At 40.3% G+C, this 22,329-nt stretch overlaps 1 protein-coding gene across 1 annotated transcript in view; it reads left to right on the top strand.

Annotated features, from left to right (window-relative positions):
• The window catches only part of Adgrg2 (adhesion G protein-coupled receptor G2), a 118,104-nt gene that overhangs the window by 41,735 nt on the left and 54,040 nt on the right, over nt 1–22,329 (top strand). Inside the window, 2 exon segments of the mRNA XM_037199043.1 lie at nt 2,272–2,316; nt 8,448–8,566. Coding sequence (XP_037054938.1) covers nt 8,449–8,566 — 118 coding nt within the window. The 5' untranslated portion in view covers nt 2,272–2,316; nt 8,448.

Below are 22,329 nucleotides of genomic sequence, written 5' to 3'. Positions count from 1 at the left end.
AGGGAAAGAGGGAAGCAAATGTAATTTTATTTTAATTTCAAAAAATAAAAACAATTATGAGCAAAATAAAATCTAGAAATAAAAATAAAGTCTATACAATTCAAAAATCAAAATCTCAAAGTTTTTTTTTTTTTTTCCAGCAGTGGTGCATGCAGATATTTATTTTGCAACATGCTCTCCAGCTTTGGGTATTATTAGCATGTTTTTTCATCCACTGGGAAAAACAAATGTCATTGTTGTTTGTCCTACTTTTCTACCTGAAAATGTTCCAAAAGAGAAAATGGAGCCTCCTGTTGTTCATTAATCAGCTGCATTACCCGGAATAATTAAGTGTGCTTTATTGTGGTTGTCAATAAGGTTTTGGAAGACACAATATGCTTGAGTTGTGAAATGGCATCAAAATATTATTTGAAATTCCTCTGTAGAAAATAATTTTTATAAATTTTCAATACAATGATTTCCATACTCTACTCACAATGAATTTGTTTCCATTTGATTATGTGAATATTTTGGTGGCAGTCATACATCCACTCAGTTGTAATCCATTCATCCAAGTACAGAACAACATGTTTGGCCTTCAGTTTTTCTTGCCTTCTATAAACGTTGCCTAATGGAGTTTTTGGCATGTTGGATTTTAATTCATTAAGACATGAATTTTTCTTCTTAAAGAACCTTTTATGGCCGTGTGACGCTTTAATCCAGCACTTGGAGCAGAGGCAGCGGATTTGTGAGTGAGCACTGGCTACAAGTGAGCTCAGGAAAGGCAAAACAACAGAGAAACCCTGTCTCGAAAAAAAAAAAAAAAAAAAAAAAAAAAATCTATGAGCAATAAAATCTCAGTATGTCAGTTGGCTCCAAGATGACCTGATAGATTGTTTCTTTATTGAAAATCTTGATTTTGAAAGTCGTGATGGTTCTGTTTCACATGAGATGATGCCATTAATGTGAAGTGACTGTCATCTTTGAGCTAATAGCTGTACCAAAGTAAAGTGTGCTGGAATATTCTAAAAGATACAAATCAGGGAGTCAGCAGAGCTCTGTGCTTTAAATAGCTACTCTGTTTCTTCCCTCCACCATGTTTGTGGTCTTTCAGTCATGCTGTAATGAATGACCCCATCTCCCCTTTTCAGCTCAGGGCCAAACTTATTAGTCAGTCAACAGTCATTTTCTTAACCTTCTTAGAGAAAATAATTTGCCTTTGGCTTTATAAATACCTGCCAAATAACTACCCAACACTTGATGTAAAGGAGTTTAGCTTCTAAGGAAGTTAAGATTCAGAATATCTGAGAAAAAATACTAAAAAAGATACAGAATATGAAGTGATACATGGCCAATTGTTGTCTCTAGAAGAGTCTGCCACACCCGTGATCTATTCTGATCACCTCACCATCTGCTCAAGTTTCTTTTTTTAAAATCCAATGTTTTAGTGTGTTTTTTTTTATTTTATGTGCATTGGTGTTCTGCCTATATGAATGTCTGTGTGAGGGTGTCAGATCTTGTAGTTACAGACAGTTGTTAGCTACCCTGTGGGTGCTGGGAATTGAATTCCTGACCTCTGAAAGAACAGTCAGTGCCTTAATCACTGAACCATCTCTCCAGTACCCTTAAGTTTCTTTTTCTGTTGTGGTGAAAAACTATCCTGACAAAAGCAACTTAAGAAAGGAGCTGTTCATTTTGGCCCATACTGTCTACTATGACCATGAAGTCAAGGTATCGGGAGCTTGAAGCACCTGGTTACAAGGCAGCCAAGTCAGAAAGAAGAGAGTTAGGAGTGCTCATTCTCAATTAGCTTTCTCCTTTTTATGCAGTGAACCAATGCAAGAACGAATCATTGGAAATGATGCCACTCATTTTTTTAAAAGATTAATTAATTTATTTATTATGTATACAGTGTTCTGTCTGCATGTATCCCTGCATGCCAGAAGAGGGCATCAGATTTCATTTCAGGTGGTTGTGAGCCACCATGTGGTTGCTGGGAATTAAACTCAGGACCTCTGCGAGAGCATACCTCTAACACAACTAACACTGATTTAGACTGAGCAGCAATGCATATGTGGATGAGGTCATTCCCTCACCCCCCACAAAGAAAACCCCTTAGCTTCTGGGTTGTTCCTGTCAGTTATAATCTGTTCCTTGGTAGCAGGACTTGCATGTTCATTTCTTTTAAGTCCACCATCAACATGCAGTCTTGGTGTGCAGTATTATTGCCTTCTGTCACCATGAAAGTCCACTTTGCATTGGCCTAATTATCTGTTCTTGTTTTCTTTTCAGATGTGCACAGAGTTTCTCCCCTCTTTGCTCTGAACTTCCTGTCAGGTGAGTCCAGATAGTTCTACATGGTAGTACTGTAAAAATAATGAACATACTTGGTTTGGTTGTTTACCCTTTCATATCCCTCTGCCTTCTTCATTCCGGATCTCCATTTTCCTCACGACCTTGTGTATTCCTGTTTGGTTTGTAACTCTTTATTCCACTTGGAGCTCTCTTTTCTTCAGACATTTTCTTTTTCTTACAGAAAGGCCCTTGTTGAACCTTTCTTCTTGGTAACCCAGTTGTTTTTGAATAGGCTTTCAGGAAATGGTGGCGATTTTGGAGTAGGAGTAGACATTGAAATGACATGGTACAATGAAAGTTGAAGAAGGAGACTTATTTACATAGGATTTTTGGACTATTGTCTAGCTGTCTTGCTCTTTGGACTGGCTTCCCTGGCACCAACAGCTTTTGTCATATTTTGAAACTGACAATGGTGTATTTTTTCTCGTCACCTGAAGGGCTGTGTCCATGCAACTTTCAGAGTGACTCTCAACCAGATTTCTGCTTAACTCTCTTCTAGACAGAAATTCAGAAGCCACTACTGACTTTCATCCTTCCCTCTCTCTCCCTTCCTTTAATTTTTTGCAGTACTTTGGGTCAAATCATGGTGCCTTTCGTGTACTAAGCTAGTGTTCTACTAATAACCTATGCCCAGTATTATTACTGTTTCTTTTTTTTTGAGACTCAAATAGTGGTTGTTTCTGGGTTTTAATTTATATAAATTGTCAAAATCTTATAAACAATATAAATGTTTGTTATAACAAATTTAAATTAGAATAGTCCTATTATGATTTACAAAATAAATAACACATAATTAGATACTAGTAAGCTATTGTTTTAAATTAGAATAGTCCTATAACAATTTACAAAATAAATAACATATAATTAAAGTAGAGAATAGTAAGCTATTGTTATAAATAAAGGTTTAAAAACCTAAGTAGGTTCACATAGCTAGTAGAGATGCAAGCTGTGATTTAAAGCTGGAGTTGACATGATAAAGTAATAAAAGCAAAGAAAGGCCATAATATTGGTTTAGGAGGTGTAGGCGGTGTGGCTTTCCCAAGAATCCGCCTTCCTCTACAGTATGATCTCCTGAAGCACCCATACCATGTGCTCTGACCAACTCCTACTTCCCACCAAGTACAGGTCAGCACTGAAGGATTTTTGTTTGTTTTCGAGATAGGGTTTCTCTGTGTAGCCCTGGGCTGTCCTGTAATTCACTCTGTACGCTAGGCTGGCCTGGAACTCCCGGGGCTCTTCCTGCCTCTGACTTCTAAGTGCTCTTAACTAGAGTCTCTGTTCTAGTTTCATTTCTGTTGCTGTAATAACTCCTGTGTATGTTCTCGACTCTTACAGTGTTCAAGATCCCCTGCTTAGGAAATGGAGCCACTCATGGTGGACAGTGTTCTCACCTCAGTGAACATAATCAGGAGAACTCCCCTCCAGACGAACCTGATCTAAATAATTGCTTATTGAGACTCTTTTCCCAGGTGCTTCTTGACTGTGTCAGATTGTAAAACTATCACAATTCCCTCTCCTATTTCTCCCCTCTACCTATTCATAGAATTATTCTGTAGAAACAGATTATGGACCAAATCCATTTTAAAATCTTTTATGAGTGGTTGCTGTAGGGTTGGGGTGAGGTGATGTCTAATCTTCAATAGAAGAGCATATTGTATTTTAGTGCTTTGGTTTTTTGTTGTTGTTTTAAGCCAACTTGAGCCCCATCAGCCATGAAGAGAAAGTGTCTTTTACATTTACCAGGTTTTGTAGCTAGAGTTTTCCTGCCTTGCCCACAGTCAGGACAAATCTCTGTCACCCGCCAGTCCCACAGCTGCTCAGACCCAACCAAGTAAACACAGAGACTTATATTGCTTACAAACTGTATGGCCGTGGCAGGCTTCTTGCTAACTGTTCTTATAGCTTAAATTAATCCATCTCCATAAATCTATACCTTGCCACGAGGCTTGTGGCTTACTGGTGTCTTCACATGCTGCTAGTCATGGTGGCAGCTGGCAGTGACCCCCCTTTCTTTCTTTTCTCCTCTCTGTTAGTCCCGCCTATACTTCCTGCCTAGCCACTGGCCAATCAGTGTTTTATTTATTGACCAATCAGAGCAATTTGACATACAGACCATCCCACAGTAAGGTTTATTATATTTTCTTAAGAATTTTTTTATTCATCTTGCATACCAACCACATATCCCCCTCTCTTTTCTCCTCCCACCTCCTCAGCCTCACCCCTCCAACCCATCCCCCATCCCCTCTTCTGACAAGGTAAGGCCTCCCATGGGGAGTCAGCAAAGCCTGGTACATTCAGTTGAGGCAGGTCCAAGCCCCTCAGTATTTAATTGTTTTGACACAGGGTTTCATATATTAGCCAAAGATGACCTTGAACTTCTGTTCCTGCTGCCTCTACTTCTCAAGTGCTGGGATTTCAGGCATGGATCTTTTTATTTTCAGTACTGGGGACTGAAGCCAAGGTCTCATGCACACTAGGCAAATGCTCTTCCACTGAACTGTGTTTCTTGCATTACTTTCCTTTCGGTTGATTTTGGCATAGAATGTTCCCATCCTTTTACACTCAAGTTTTCAGTAACAAGTTCTAAGTGTGCCTTTGTTTTGTAGTAACATGGAGTTGGAGGTTGTATTGTGTATTTTTTAACCTATCTACACTCACCTCTTATTGGGATCATTTAGTTCATTTATATATAAAATGAATAATTAAAGTTCTCATGTTTTTAAATTTATCATATTCTACTGTTTTCCTAACCATTTTTAGTTTCTTTTCCCTCTCTTTGTCTTCTTTCAAGTTGACTATTTTAAACACTGTTTTGCTCTCTTCACTATTAGGATGCTTGATGAACCATTTCTAATCTCACTGCCCCTGTTCTCTGGGCTAGACCCTCTGCATGTGGGGGACAGTTGTGCAGCTGGGTCTGTTTGAGGGGCCCCTGGCAGTGGGATCAGGATCTATCCCTGGTGCATGAGCTGGCTTTTTGGAGCCCATTCCCTATGGTGAGACACCTTGCACAGCCTTCGTGCAGGTAGGACGGGCTTGGTCCTTCCTCAACTGAATGTACCAGGCTTTGCTGACTCCCCATGGGAGGCCTTACCCTTTTGAAGGAGGATATGGAGGGTGGGTTGTGGGGGAAGCTGGGGGACAGAAGGACAGATGGGAGGGGGATCTGTGGTTGATATATAGAATGAGTGGAAAATGTTCTTAAATAAAAAAAAAGAAATTGGAATAAAATAAAGATTAATTTCAAGTGAGAATTTGTTTTTTGTTGTAGTGATGGTGGGGGTTGTTTTTTGGTGGAAAAATAATCGCCGTTTTATCTATTTGAAAATGCCTTCCTTTTGTCCTCATTCACAAAAGGTGTTTTCACTGAGAGTGCAATTTCCTCTTCAGACACTGTAGGTAATATTACATTGTCTCGTGGCTTCTGAGAAGAGACTTGTCAATGGAACAGTTGCTCCTTTCAAATGGAATGACCTTATTTTCCTGTAGCCATTGTCAAGACATTTTTTTAAAAACCATAATTTTTCCCCAGTTTCATTATGAGCGGGCTTGGTGCAGATCTCTTTTTATTTGCTTATTGTAATGGAGATTCTATGGGCTTCTTGAATCTGCATTAATGTTTTTCCGCCAGTTTGGACTCTTTTTCCAAATACTAAATTTCCCTGTTCTCTCATCTTGGACTTTTACTTACGGATATGTTGGCCTTCTAGTTCTCCTCTCCATATCTCTGTACTTTTCTTTGATCTTTCACATCTGAAATCCATTTGCTTCACTGGCCTATACCTTTAGGTACATGTGGCTACGTTGTTTAGGTTACCTTTCTGGCTTCCTATTTAATCTTCTATTTTGGCCAGACATGTTTAATATTTTATTCATGATTTTAAGTTGTTTTCAACAGAAGATTCAGTCTAATAAGCTAGCTCAACCTATTCCTATAATACAAAAGAGTTTTGTGTGTGCTTTAGGAGAGATTTGCCAGACGTGCTTCTTTTACCAGAATTTAGGTAGAAATTTAATTATGCTTTTACTCATGGTTTCCTGGTTTATTTGTTTCTTCTGACTGTTTTGAAAGTTAAATATTTAAAGCAATTGCCTTTTTTTCCTTTTTGTGCTTGCTTTGTCCACACTAAGAACCTCTCTTCTTCTTCTTCTTCTTCTTCTTCTTCTTCTTCTTCTTCTTCTTCTTCTTCTTCTTCTTCTTCTTCTCTCCTCCTCCTCCTTCTTCCTTTCTTCCTTCTCTTCCTCCTCCTTCTTCCTTTCTTCCTCCTCTCCCTCTTCCTTCTCTTCATTTTTGTTTTTGGTTTTTGGGAACAGAGTTTCTCTGTGTAGCCTTGGATGTCCTGGATCTCACTCTGTAGACCAGGCTGACCTCGAATTCACAGAGATCCACCTGCCTCTGCCTCCTAAGTGCTGAGATTAAAGGTGTGCGCCACCATGCCCATCTTGTGCTAGACTTCTTAGCCAACACTTATGCCTCAGTGTAAATATCTTGAATGAATTGAGTTTTCGAGAAGACACTTGTTATATCTTATTTCATGGGTCAATATATTGATCATTGCATATCTCATAGCTGTTATAGTATAATGAATTATAACAGCTAACCAAGGTTAACAGAATAGCCCTCACTCAACTCGGCCATACAGTACTTTCAAGCTACTTCCTCCTTTTAATTATCCTTTATCTACATGAAGATAAATTCTCCTAACTGAAACAAACAATTGATGAATATTTAAAATGTAAGCCCTCTTTTGAAGGTAGAATCACTTTATGGTCTAAGACAATATCATGCTGTATCAACAAAAGACTCACTGTTCTGGTACTCTTGTGAGTAAAAGATAACCAACTTTACCAGGAGACTGAGACAAAGATGGGCTTTCTGTTTGTTTGGTTTTTTTTTTATCCTTCATCACTTTAATCCCTATATTATCTCACTTTGCACATACTAAGTATGAAAGGAGAATTTGCTGAATGAATGGGTGAATCAAAGAATGGAGTGTAGCTAACATTTGTAGAGTACTCACAGTAAGCCACTAATCAGAGATCTCTCGATTACTCCTCAGAGCAGTTCTATCAGGCTGATGCCATTATCCCAGGTTGCTAAATGACACATTTGTCCATTGGAAGTACCCTGCCCAATAACCCTCACATTATGTAGCAGAACTGGGAACTTTGAACTCATTTGTTCTAGCCTTCGCCATGGTGTATGTACACATTATCTCCAGTTTGTAAGTTATCGTGGTGGCCAGATTTGTAGGCACCTTGACCAGGAGTACTGATAGCTGGGAGCACACAGCCTGCTCACAGTAACTACCCCTCTGGCTGGATAGAAAGAGTGTGCTCACTGGGTCTCCATGTCTCCTTGTGCCTGAGCCTGTGAATATGTTACTGGCTTCATCCTCTCTCAGCTTCCCTTGTCAGCTTTAGCAGCATCACATAGTCTTAGCACTTCCAGTTCTCTTCATGTGCTGAGCTCTCCTCAAGTCTGAGCCCTGTCTCTACCACATATATCGCTTCTAGTTACCTCCAATTCAGCCCTGATGTCTTATTTAGCATGTGTTGCCCTTGATAAAGAATGGTTGAATGAATAAATAAATGAATGGTAAATGACACTTTGAAATTAAAATCTAATCTAAACTTTACATTTAAAAATGCACCAGAAATGCAAACAATGACAATAAAATAAGCCACAATAAGAAGTAAATGCAGTGTAGCTTTCCTTTGATAGTATAAGAAACAAATAAGGTAGATTATTTAGAGGAGTCTGTGATGCCTGATTGTTAGCATTGTCTCTAACAAGCTTTATATAGTGGTCATAATTATGTATGAAATAGTTTAGTTGTTAATTTGTTCTTTTGGTATTTTGCATGTATTTTCCACAACTCTACCATGTTTATCATTTTAATTATGATATCTTAGTAAACCTGGGTTTTTCATTTTGATAGCCAGTGATCACCTGGAATTGCTGGTTCTCTGCAAGCACACTACCATTATAACTATAGTACTCCTAAGAAGGCAGCATGGAAGTGCTCTTACTTGAGGAATGACCTGGGGTCATTAGTGTGTTAGGATTATGGCAGCTCTGATGATCTGTTGTCCCTCTTATTTTGTTCCAGGATGCTTTTCTCTGGTGGGCAGTGTGGCCATGTTGGCAGACCTGAAGAAGTTTTACTGACATACAAGATATTCCTTGTCATCATTTGCTTTCATGTCATTTTGGTTACATCCCTAAAAGGTAAAGTGTCAATTTTCCTCCCTCCCTCCCTTCATCATCATCATCATCATCATCATCATCATCATCTTATGATGGATGGCAGTATGTGCCATAGCACATGTTGGGAAGTCAGATAACAACTTTGTGGGGTTCGTTCTCTCCTTTCACTTCTATGTAGGTTTCAGGGATCAAACTCAGGTCATTTTGCTTGTAAGGCAAGTGCCTTTACCTACTGAGCCATGTTGCTGATCTTTCCTTCATGTTTTTCTTGTCTTTTTTGTATGCATGTTTTGTGTCATTGTTCATAATGTTTAATATAGTAAAATATGTATTTGTATATATAGTAGTCATTATCTTTTACATTTAGTGTGTGTGTGTGTGTGTGTGTGTGTGTGTGTGTGTGTGTGTGTTCAGAAGACAGCTTACTGTGTTATGAGAGTTGGTTCTCTCCTTCCACCATGTGAGTTCCAGAGATTGAACTCAGGTCATCAGACTTGCCTTTATTTGCCAGCTCCAATAGTTAGCATTTTAAAATATACTGTTTATTGGCATTAAGTACAATCATATCTTTGGTACAACTATCACCACTATTCATTTCCAGAATATTTTCATCATTCCAGTTCATAACTATGTGCTTATCCTCCCTATAACTTCTATTCTTTTAGTTTGTATGAATTTGCCTCTTTCAGGTACTTCACAAAAGTGGAAACACAATATTTATCCCATTTTGTCTGGTTTATTTCATCTAACATATTTTTATTGACCATCTATTGTAGACAAATTTCTAAATGGTCTTATTAAATAAGAAACACAGAGCCAAATACAGAGTTAAGAGCCCAGGAGGTCAGAGCAAGAGCCAGGACTCCCTTTAGCTTACCACTCGCTGTCGTCCTTCCCCTGAGAGAGAGACCTTCTTCCTGTGTGTCTTGTGTTTTATTGCTTTCCTTTTCTGCCTTCTCATTGGCTCTAAACCCAGCCACATGACTTCCTCATCACTGCCTGTGTGTACAGACCTCCTGGTCTCTATGGTTGGTACTGGGATTAAAGACTCAAGGGTCACCACGCTGGGGTGTGTCCTTGGCCACACAGAGACTCCGCTTGCCATGTGAACAGATTAAGGGCATGGGCTACCACTGCCTGACTGCTGTTTCTGGCTCTCTAATGACCTCTGATCTCCAGGCAAACTTTATTTATCTATTTTTAGGACTAGTTGATTTGGCAGGTGAGTTGTTATATATTTTTTAGTGGATTTTGACTTTCATGGCCACCGTCCTAAAATGTAGATGTAACCAACCGTCTTATTAAATAAGAAACATAAAGCCAATACAGAGATGAAAGCCAAGAGGTCAGAGCAATAGAAAAGAGTTTAAAACCTTACCCTTCACTGTCGTGGTGGGTCTGTTTTTTTTTTTTTTAAATAGAGTTTTTGTTTTGTCTTTTTATTGGTTGTAAACCTAACCATATGACCTTCTAGTCACTTTCTGTCTGTACAGACCTCCAGGTCTTTTATGTTTGGTATTGAGATAAAGGCGTGTGTCTCTAATGTTGGCTGTATCCTTGAACACATAGAGATCTACCTAGCTTTGTCTACCAAGTGCTGGGATTAAAGGCATGTACCACCACCACCCAGCTTTTGCTATGGCTTGCTAATAGCTCTGACCCCCAGGCAACTTTATTTATTAACATACAAATAAAATCACATTTCAGTACAAATAAAATATCACCAGAAACAAACAAATAAAATCAAATTTCAGCACAATTAAAATATCACCACAATCTATGCTGTAGTTATGTATCAGAGTTTCATTCATTTTAAAAGCTAAACATATTCAATTGTAGTACATGTGCCACATTTTGTTTATTCATTCATCTGTTCCTGGACATTGTTGTTGTTTGTGTCTTTTAGCTACTGTGAGTAGTGCTGCTATGAGCCTAGGCATGCAACTATCTGACTCCATGCTTTCATTTTTTCATGGTGTACACCTAGGATTAGAATTGCTGAGTCATTTGCATTTTTGAGAAACTGCCAGCCTATTTTCCATAGTGGCTATACGTTTCACATTCCTACAAGCAAAGCACAGGGATTCCAGTTTCTCCACATCCTTGACAACACTTACTGTTTTCTTTTGTTTTGGTGGTAGGAATGAAGTAACATCTTACTATGGTTTTGATTTGCATTTCCTTAGTGATTAGTGATTTTGTCATCTTTAGGGGCACTTATTAGCCATTTTATCTCTTATTTGGAGAAACATCTATTCATATCATTTTCCCACTTGAAAAATTGGGTTCTTTTTTTCTTTTTCTTTTTAGTTGTTGACTAGGAATTATTGAGATACTGTGGATATTAAACCTGTATCTGTTATATGATTGGCAAACAGCTTCTGTTTTCACTCTCCATAGTATCCTTTCATGAATATAGGTTTTTAACTTTGATGAGGTCTAATTAATATAGTTTACCTTTATTGTCTATAACTTAGTATTAAATCCAAGAAACTCCCCTTGCCAAATCCAGTGTCAGGAAGATTCACTACTATATTTTCTTCTAAGAATTATATAGTTTTAGCTCTTACGTTTAAGCCAACTTTGATTCACTGAGGGCTATTTTTGTGCCTGTAGCTATCCGATTTTTCTATTATCATTTGTTGAAAAGACTGTCCTTTTCCCTTGGGTCTCAGCATCTTTGTCATGTGACCAAATTATGGGGATTTATTTTGGTGTTTGTTTTGAACAGTATCTACTTGAGGCATTTCCATATAGAAATTGAAAAAAGAACATAGTCAAATGAAGCAGAATGTTTTTCAGAATGGGGGTAGTCTTGGAAGCTTATGGGAAAACATGGCAAAGAGAGGTATGTGAGAAGGGGGTGGAAGGGCCGAGAACACTAAGGCTTCAATCCTGTTTGGTTTTGTCATCTCCTCCTCCTTCTCCTCCTCCTTCTTCCCCTTCTCCTCTCCCTAAAAAGAACAGCTGTGGGATTCCTTCCACAGCCCATTAATAATGTGTTTTACATCTTTGGGCACACTTATAGCTGTGGATGTTCAGGAAGATGCTTTCTGCTTAAGCTATATAATTCTGATGAATAGAAATAATACCAGAATATTTTTCTTAACTGACACAGGAAAGCAACAGTATTCTTAGTCACAAAGACAGCCAATTTTAGACTTCAGAATAGACTAGCTGCCCCTGCACACCCACATACCCACTCACTCCTTCTCCCCCTCGCAGCCAAACTCTAAGACCATCCTAATCCTGCTGAGTCAGAAACTCTAGAGCCCAGCATTCTGTGTTGTAAATAGTCCTCTAGATAACACTGGTATATACTCCAAGGAAGAACATGGCTGAAAACACTAGCGAAAACAGTTCTTACTCCTGGCCCCATGCTTACGGCACAAAGCTTGTGAGATACGAGATTTGACCCCGCACATGCTATGTCATGATCTTTATTTGCCACTTCGCCCCCCATGTGGTACCAAAACAGCCCATGAAAGGCAAATGATTTTCTGAATTAAGTGTTTTAGATAGTTTTTATTTTGTTTTACTTGGAGATTTTGTTCCTTTATGTGTGTCTATATGAGTGTGTATGCATGTGTGTATGTGGAGGCTAGAAGAAAGCATTGGACTCTTCAGCACTAGAGTTAGAGGCATAAGTGGGTCACCTGACTTGTTTTATGGATGCCAGGGTCTGAACCCCAGTTCTGAGGATTATGCAGCAAGCACTTTTCGCCACTCCAGCTTCATGTTTTGAGATTTTGGAAGAGTTAAATAGGAGTTCTTTGATGTTTCTCAGAACTTTCCGTAAATATTTATTCATGCTAATAGTCACTTTGATAGCAATGACTATGTTGTAGCCATTGCTCTAAGCCCTTAAAAAAACAAGTCTCTTAAAACTCGTTTAAGAAGCCTTTGCAATTGGCACTGTTACTAGCGTGTTTTACAGATGAGGAAACTGAGACACAAAGAAGCTTGCTTTGTGCAGCTTGCTCTTGGAGGAACAGTTTAAAGAGATTGCAAGATTCTTTGCCAATCCTGGGTATGGCTAGTGTCCATCCTCCTGGCCAATATTTAATAAAGTTTGATTTAAATTTGACTGAGAGAGAGGGGGAAAGAGAGAGAGAGACAGAAAAAGAGGAAAGCGAGAGCGAGAGCGAGAGCGAGAGCGAGAGCGAGAGCGAGAGCGAGAGAGAGAGAGAGAGAGAGAGAGAGAGAGAGAGAGAGAGAAAGGAAGAGAGAGATCGCAACACTATGATTTAAACTCAGGCCCTACAGCCACAAAGTTTATATGTATAATCTCTGTACTACATTTCTTCCTGCACTGGCTCACACTTACTATATTGCTGAGGCTGACTTTCAACTTGTGATTTTCTGGTGTCCACCTCCCAAGTGCTGAGATTACAGTTGTGCACTCCATGGATGGCTTTCCTTTAGCCATCTTAACCCCTCCATTGTGTGAGACTCTGTTGCTCGGCTGTGCATCTATACAGTAAAAATAAGCAATGATAGAATCCCTAAGGATGAAACTCACTGAACAGAGGTTGGGGCAGATCATTCAGCTACCTCAGAGTGCCACATCTCCCACTGAAGAACTGAGACAGGAGGATGACAAGTTCAAGGCCAACCAGAGCTATATAAGGGAGTTCTTGCTGCCCCAAAACAACAAGAAAGTTTTATTTTCCTTGTCCCTTGGCAGGATAGTGCTGAAGAATGTTCTTCATTGTTTCTTAGAGTTCCTCATTTGAATTGCACCTCATGCTCATAGTATTCACCTGCTCCTTAAAAATGCTCTCTCTTACTTATTAGGGTCACTTCCCCACCTCTGTTTGGAAACACATTCCCCTTCAACATTCAGCCAAATATTCCTTCATCTATGGAGTCGAAGAGAGATCTCACAGATTTCTTTCTCCAATGTACCCTTCTCTCTTTATCCCTCCTTCTGATGGGTGCCACCTAGGATTGTGTTGATCATGAACTTCCTGTGCACTCCAGGTCTTGTGGTGCATCCTCAGTGCCAAGTGGGAAAGAAGACTGGAGGGATAATGGTGTGGAGGTCCACAAAGTTTTCCTAGTGAGATCTGAGCTTGCTTTACCCAGCAAGGCTGCATTAGATGATTGCTTGACCATGTGCATTGTTACCAGGTGATTGGAAGGGTCTGCACTGGGCTGTGCTAGGGGGAGGTCTTTTGCCCCACCCCTTGGCATTCCTATAAAAGGCCCTTTAGAAGATACAGGAGGGGCCAGTGGATATTGACCCAGGCCCTTCTGAGGTTATCCTGTGTTTCTATCGGTTTCTCTCCCCTCTATCTTTCTATCTAAATATTTCTCACTTCTCACTCCTCAAAAGTACCCTGGGGGAAAAGTGGGAGCAGGCCTCCCACAAAATGGGTAGACTAATGCATACTTAGAACCTGCTCTGTGCCAGGCTTTTCTAGTGATGGTAAACGTTATCTCATGTATCTTTCTCCTAGACTCTTCACAGTGGGTATCTTTTTCACTCCAGTTTACAGATGAGAAAACTGTGTATCAAAAAAATTAAGTCATTTGGTCAGAGTCACGGGGCCATGAAGATCTGGGCAGTAAGTGTCTGAGAGTAAGTGTCTAGAGTTAAACCTGTCACTGAGACCTGGAGAGGAAGAGAGGAAACACGGGGGCAAGATGCTAGAGACGAACGGCTCCTCGGCTCTAGAAGGAAAACACAGTAGCTTCACTCTGGAAGCCTGAGAGATGACTCAGCAGCTCTTGTCGTCAGCAGGGATATGTGGGCTGACACTCTTGCGAGGCCACCAGCCAACTGAAAGACTCCTCAGACTTGAACACATCCAGTTGTCTTGCTAGGTGATTTTCGTGAGATTCATCTTCAGTCTATTGGAAGGCCAAATCAGTGCTGGAGGGTCACTACTCATCTCCATTCCCTAGTTCTTCCTTCCTGGGCTAATGCCTTATTTCTTTCTTGTCTTTTAAGGAGGTCTCCTTTTAGGTACAACTATTCTCTTTTCCAGAGGGTGAATGACATAATAGTGGAAGATGGTTATAATTTCATTTCTGCCATTTGGAAACAATTACACGTTTGAAAGAGCTTGGTGAGCTCGTAAGCTAGAATCCCAGCTTTAGAGATCTCCCTGTGCTGCAGACATTTCTGATGATAAGTTGCTTTACAATTCCCCTTCTCCAACCATCACTGTCTCTCCTCTTCCCCTCTCATGCTTTGTTCTCCAGTGTCCATTTTTCCTTGCAGGGAGATGTTAGTGAAGCAGTAGGTGGGCTGAGATGATGACACCTGTCTTCTTTGGCAGTGATCCTCTACTACCAAACCCAGTGCCGCCCTCCTTCCTCTATCTCCACCTTGTGCCTGTAAAACTGAAATTATGAATTTCACCATGACATCTAACGGATCAGAAGCTCAGCTAATCTCACAACTCCCCCAAATCCTAGCCCTACACCCAGGCATGAAGTCACATCTGTTGGTCTGTGACTCTCTCTAGAAGGTAAAATGGTGACAAGGAATTATAGAGATTTCTGAATAGATTATAGGGAGTGCTGGTAGCAGAGGACACTGCGTCCCACTTTTTACTTGAACTCCTGTAAGGAGTCCTTGAAGGGCCTGTATATTAACACAGCACAAGCATAGAGCTGAGGACTGGTGGAACTGTATTTAGGCAAAGACAAGCCCAGGGGCAGTGTCCCCATGTCGCTCTCAGCTCGTGTGTGGTGGGCAGGGATTCTAAATGGCTCTTGTGTTCCTAATGGGTGGCTGTGTTGAGAGCCATGGGACGAGACAAGGCAGCAAAGACTATGGCATGAAGAACCCAGCCAGATGCCTGATGAAGGAGACTTGGTGGTGACAGCTGAAAGTAACTTATCCAAGGTTGGATAGGATTCAAAGAGAAAAGACCGTGGGCCACTAGGTGCAGCCTTCAGCACTGGGTGCCAATTAGATACTGAGCGTGTTAGTTATTTTTCTTATTGCTGTGACAAAATACAGAGAAGGGGGACAGGGGGACCAGGACAAGTTTGCTTTGACTCACAGTTCCAGGGTCTAGTACATTATGACAAGGGAAATCGTGGCAATGGGAGCTTGAGGCAGCTGGTTAAATTGTACCCACAGTTAAGAAACAGTTATGATTGGCTTGCTTTCTCCTTTTTATTTACTCTAAGACCCTGATCTCTGAAATGGCGCTGCCTACATTTAAGGTGGCTCTTCCTACCCCAATTTACCCGATTCAGAAACTTTCTCACAGACAAGCTCAGAGGTTTGCTTTCAAGGCGATTTTCAAGGTAAATCTCATCAGGATGACAGTCCACCTCAGCCATCACATGGAGGAACCCTCCAGGGTGAGAGATCTCTGTAGAGGCTGTTGAGAACTCCAGGCTGAGCAGGAGATGAATTCACAGGTTCACACCCCCTTTCCCTTGTGCCCCATTCCTAGCCTGGGTGCCATCTTGAGTAGGAGAAGAAACGGGAGGAAAACAAAGATCTTGCACTTCTCTGATTGACATCGAAATCACTGGGGACCATTTAGCACAAGGGAGACAAAGATACTTGCGTGTGTGTGGTGTTGGGGGTTGAGCACAGAGCCATGTGCACGATATATCAGTGCGTTACTGCTGAGCCACATGGCTGGACCCAATAAAGCTGCTTTCTTTCGGTCATCAGATTTCAGGATCCCTTCCCTCTTCTGTCTGTGTAATGAAAGCGCCAAAACAAGGTGAAGGGATTCTAGACATTAATGGAAGTTATGTCTATAAACTTTAAGGCATCCTAAATGTCATACATAGTAGACACTTAAGGAATGTTTATACCATGCTAGCAATTGTTGAAGGCCATTAGCGTATCCTGAATTGGATTCTTCCTTCTGGTTTCATCTATCCAGGTACTTTAGGGTAAGGATAACATCTTCTATCTCTGATTGTAGTTAGGTGATTGGAATTGATTTGTGACCATAGACTAAAGCTCAGAGATATTCTAAGGCATGGACCTTTCCCCACAGCTCATATATCATCAGTGTTATTGTCTGAATCCAGTGAGTTCCAGTAGAACGCATGCTACCCCTTCAAACATACAGACTTCAGTGAGGAGGATATACCTTGCCAAGGATTCCTGTTGAAAGATGTGTTTTCCCTCCTCATAGGATGCATGATCTCACCCGAGGACCCATTGAGATTTTTTTTTTTAACAATATGGCATCTGTGAGTTCAGCCAGCCAGCCTTAAGGTGCTCAGATTCTTAATTCATTGTCCTGGATTTTGGGGGACCTTGGATTCTGTCTTGGACATATTGCCATTCTGAGAATTCTGTGTGATATCTGAGTTGCTTGTTATCTAAGCCAGGCTCTCAAATTTGGCTGTTCCATGGAATCACCTGGGGACTTTTTGAAAGAAAGCCTGCCATCTGTATCTACCCCCAGAGATCCTTATGCCATTGGTCTGAGTATGGAGGCTGCCTACTAGGCTTCTTTTACGTGACCTAAGTGATTCTAGCAGGACCTGGAGCCTCTCATCTCTGTGATCCCATCTAAAGGATGACTCCTATTCAAAGTTCTGGTTATGAAAGTGAAAATAATTCAAAGTCTTTTTCTTTAGACTGTGAAGGAGATTGAATCCAGGGCTTTGTTCTTGCTCTTCCACTGCTCTGTGTCCCCAACCTCCAAACCATATGTAGCAGGCGTTTTTGGACCGCCAATCCCCAAATCATGACAAGGATACTTATTATTAGTTATGAATGCTCACTCTTATGCTTGTCTCACTAGCTCTTATAACTTATTTTAACCTGTTTCTCTTCATCTACGTTTTGCCTCAGGGCTTTTTACCTTTTGTATGTCCTACTTTCCTGCTTCCTCCATGTCTGGCTGGCTGACAGCTACCTGGCTGCCTGGCTGGTCCCTGGTGTCTCCCTTTTTTTCTCCTTCGTTCTCTCTCAAGCCTGGATTCCTCCTCCTACTTATTCCCTCTACCTGCCAACCCCGCCTATCCCTCTACTGCCTAGCTATTGGCCATTCAGCTCTTCATTAGACCAACCAGGTGTCTTAGGTAGGCAAGGTAAAACAAACACAACACATCTTTATCTAGTTAAACAAATGCAGCATAAACAAAGGTAACATGTCTTTACATAGTTAAACAAATATTCTATTCTGCGACAGTCATATAATTTTTAAAAATAGAGATTATTTTAACATGAGCAAATTTTAAAGGCTTTTACAGTTACACTGAGACCAACAAATTTTTTGGCTTCAAAACTGGTTAAAAAAAAATCTAGAGTGGTTCTTGCTGACTGGTAAGTGCCTGGACCTTTGTGGAAGTCCTAGTGTCTCTTTGTATATTTCAGTAGCCATAGTTCAAAGCACCACTGTTGACAACAGTAGCAGCAATAACATGACTGCATTTCTACAGGTCTTCATGGTTTACAAAATATTTTGGTGCATGTTATCTCACTGAGGTAGAGAAACTTCTGTTAGTCCTCACTTTAGAAATGGGAAGGTGGGGGCCCAGAAAGAAACATTATCAAGATCAGGAAAGAAGCTCCCCCAATCCCCTGTGTGTGTCAGACTGCCAGAAGTGCTTTTTTGAGGCTTGGAAAGTTTCAGTCACTCCCAAGTTCATACAGCTAGCAAGTGGAGATGGTAGCACCCTAGAACTTGTATTCTTAACTGCTTCCCCACTGTTTACTCACTGAGGCACATGAACATGGTTTTTATGACTTTTGCCATGATTCATTCTGGGATGGATTTGTAACACGACCCCCCCCCCCCCAAGCACTGGGTAAAGATTAAGAAAGCCCTAAAGGAATGAAAGCCATAGTTCCACTGATTTCAGTTCCTGGGAATTATGCTGATGTTCCAGGGGAGCATGTTAGTAAAATATACCTTGAGAAGGGGTACACCCTTAGTTCAGTTAGCATGGGCCCATGAAAACAACCCACCAAGATATGGTACAGATGCTTTCCCAGTGATGCTATGGCCATCATGTTTAGTCTTTTACATGATGTCTTGTTTGGTCCATACCCTTTCTTCTGTTTTTCTTTTAGAAATTCAAAGTTCTTTCATAGGACTATAATATTCAGTACAGTATCAAGTTATTTTTAATTTAAGGAGAAAAACAAAAATACAAGATGGACAGCACTCTTGCTTCAAGAAGTAAATTTAAGTGGCTTATGATGGTATCACTAATTGCATGGATAAGAATTGGCCACACAGCTGTATTGCCTTCCAATTACATGGACACTTTTGCTTGTTGTTAATTTTTGTTTGTTGTTAATTTTATCATTAATCAAAACTGGATTCACAGTACCATCTAACAAATTCTGCATTGGGGGAGTATGAGCAGGAGACAATGAGTTTGATTTCCTGAGAAATTTTCCAAGTAGAAACTGTTGGAGGTCAGAGTGTTTGCTTTGATTCTTACTGTAACTTCAGCACCTGACACAGAGTAGACCTTCAACATTTGGGATTTTAAAAAAAGTTGGGCAAATTACCTACTATTTCTTCAACTTGAACTAGGTAGTGTTCTTGGGATATTCTCACTAGTCAAACATTAGATAATAAATAAAGATGTCTCATAGTTAGACTAGAATTCCTATAACATGTGAATCATAGGATAAACATCATTATGTTTTGAATATCCTCTATAAATTACTGATACCACATTATTTTCACAAAGGGAAAAATGTCCACTTTAGTATATAAAGGTAAACTTCATCCAGGAACACAGAAAAATACGGTCTGAATGAACAGTAATTACAATGTTTGGTTGGTACTGTTATGATAAAATGATTTGTAAATGTAGTTTATAATTTCATTCAAAGTGATCAACCCTATTTTGCAAGCAAGGAAATATAAACAGAAATGCTAGGATCTTAATCAAGACAGAGGCATGATCAAGTCATTTTCCCTGGAGCACCCAGTCTCTTAGTCACACTGAGGCTTTCTTAGCAAGTATGCTCATTCATACATTGGAAATAAATGGTCATGGGCACTTTCATCATAGACAGAGAATTATCAAGTCAGAGTTATGGATTGTTGAAATTGAGGAGTTCCAGATCTGATATTCAAAGCCCATGATAAGAGATCTCATGTGAGCAAGGTCACAATGCCATAAATGAAAATGAAAAATGAAAAACCAAGATTAATTAAGATGCTTTTGCAACAATGTTGTGGCCATCGTGTTTAGTTTTTTACATAGTGTGATGGTTTGAAAGAAAATGGCCCCCAAAGGGAGTGGCACTATTAGGAGGTATGGCCTTGTTGGAGTAGGTGTAGTCTTGTTAGAGGAAATATGTCACTGTGGAGGCAGGCTTTGAGGTCTCATATATATATATATATATATATATATATATATATATATATATATATATATACTCAAGTCATGCCCAGTGAGACAGACCACTTCCTGTTGAAACTGTAAGCCACCACCTCAATTAAATGTTTTCATTTATAAGAGTTGATGTGGTCATAGTGTCTCTTCACAGCAATAGAAACCCTAAAACATATGCTGTCCTGTTTTGACCTTGGAAAAAAAAACCATTAGGATAGAAACTACCAATTTGCAAAGGCATAAGGGCCTGATAAGAGTCTTTCGCATGTAAGTATAGCAGCAAGAATTAAGGGTTAAATGTGGCATCAAAACATGCATCTATAAAAATACAACTTTTCAAACTAAATAGGCTTTTTTCCCCCTCTTAAGTTGGAATATCTGTAATTTCAATCTGTCTTGGTGGTTTTTACCAGCACATTAGTTGTGAACAGATCTGGCTCATCACATGGTAGTCCCCCTCTTGAGGGTCCTGGAAGAACTATGGTCTGGTGGTTTGCTGGCAACAAATCTGGGAGGGCAAATCACAAAGAAAGGGGAATTCATATTCAGAGTGAAAATGGAAGGGAACCCTTCCATTCATACTGATTGCTTGACTTTTGACCTTGACATTGTCATGACAAAGAATAAGAGAGAAAATGGTGGCTAGGGACATTGATTTTGGCATAACTCTTATCCCATCATTAGTTTAATGGGCATTAATTACTGAATTTCACTCTTTTTATTTTTTAAAAATATATTTTAATTGAAATAAAATTACATCACTGTAGCTTTAGTTTTCCAGCCTGGCCCACAGTCAGGACAAATCTGTCACCCACCAGTCCCACAGCCGCTCAGACCCAACCAAGTAAAAACAGAGACTTATATTGCTTACAAACTGTATGGCCATGGCAGGCTTCTTGCTAACTGTTCTTATAGCTTAAAATTAATCCATTTCCATAAATCTATATCTTGCCACGTGGCTGGTGGCTTACCAGCGTCTTCACATGCTGCTGGTCATGGCGGCAGCTGGCAGTGTCTCCCTGCCTCAGCCTTCCGCTTCCCAGAATTCTCCTCTCTCCTTGTCCCACCTACTTCCAGCCTGGCCACTGGCCAATCAGTGTTTTATTTATTGACCAATCAGAGCAATTTGACATACAGACCATCCCACAGCACATCACTTTTCCTATTACTTTCCTCCCACTAGCTCATCCTAGGTCCCCTCCCTCCAACCCCTCCATGGCCCCCACTCTCCAGTTAATATCCTCTTTTTCTTTGGTTGTTAGTGTTACATATATATAGTTACATATATTCATATAACAATACATGCATGTATATATGATAATATACACACATATATATGCAAAAATATACAAATACAACCTGTAAGTCCACTTTTGCTGTTTGTATATGGTTTCAGGGCTGACCACTCTGCATTGGACAACCAATAAAGGGGTTCAGCCCTGGGGGAGGCTAATTCTCCTTCTCTCAGTAGTTACCTGTAGTTCTTTGTCTATGGGTGGGACCCAAAAATTTTCCTCTTCCACATTAGCATATCCATTAATGTTGCCATTGTTCTAGTCTTGTGTGTGCAGCCATTTCTAGGAGAGACCGTTTCACAGCAGGCGACAGGCTCTGGAATTCTGGCTTTCATGATCTTTCTGCACCTTCTTCTTCAATATTCCCTGAGCTGTAGATATAGAATCCCAATGTAGATGTATCCATTGGGTCTGGACTTCCCATAATTTCTTGATCTCTCTTGTGTGTCTAGTGTATTTTGCTGTGATGGTCTCCATTTGAAGTAAGGAGAGGCTTTCTTTGATGTGGGGAGGTAGCTATACTTATCTGCATGTATAAGGATAAGATTTAGAATGTAGTAAGGAGTTAGGCTGGTCTAGCAAAATGGCAGTAGTAGACTCTTTTCTAAGGCCTGTGGCCTCACTAGCCCTGAGAAGCTGGCTAGGTTTCCAGTACCAGACATGATTCCTCTCCTGTTGGGCCTTAAGTCCAATTAGACAGCTGTTGGTTATCATCACCATGTGAGCGCCACTTATTGCACCTTTATGTATACATATCCTGAAATGCTGGTCATTGTCCTGGTTCATAGGCATTGCAACTGGGTAGGATTGTTTAATTGCTTCCCTCCTTTGTCAGCTTACATTGTATTTTCTGGTACCATAGATACTAGACCACAGGAAGGAGGCTTTCAGGTTAGATCCAGCTCAAACAGTTCCTAGTCCTGAGTCCTAACTGTGTAGTGCCTTCAACAATAGGGGCCCATCCCCAATCCCTGAGAATCAACCAAGGGCTACATCTGTAATCTATATTGTTTTAGGAATCACCTGACTGACCATTTGGAAGGAGGTTTCTCGTGCCTGGTATGGGGGTTTTGGAAGTCTATGGTTCTTGTGAGGAGCATTATCAGACCAGGTGGCTTAACTTCCTTCAAGATCATCACTCTTTGCTGGGCAATGGTGGCACAGGCCTTTAATCCCAGCACTTGGGAG

The sequence above is a fragment of the Peromyscus leucopus genome, chromosome X, assembly GCF_004664715.2.
Source record: "Peromyscus leucopus breed LL Stock chromosome X, UCI_PerLeu_2.1, whole genome shotgun sequence".
In the NCBI taxonomy this organism is placed as follows: domain Eukaryota; kingdom Metazoa; phylum Chordata; class Mammalia; order Rodentia; family Cricetidae; genus Peromyscus; species Peromyscus leucopus.
This window is presented reverse-complemented; position numbering and strand designations above follow the sequence as displayed.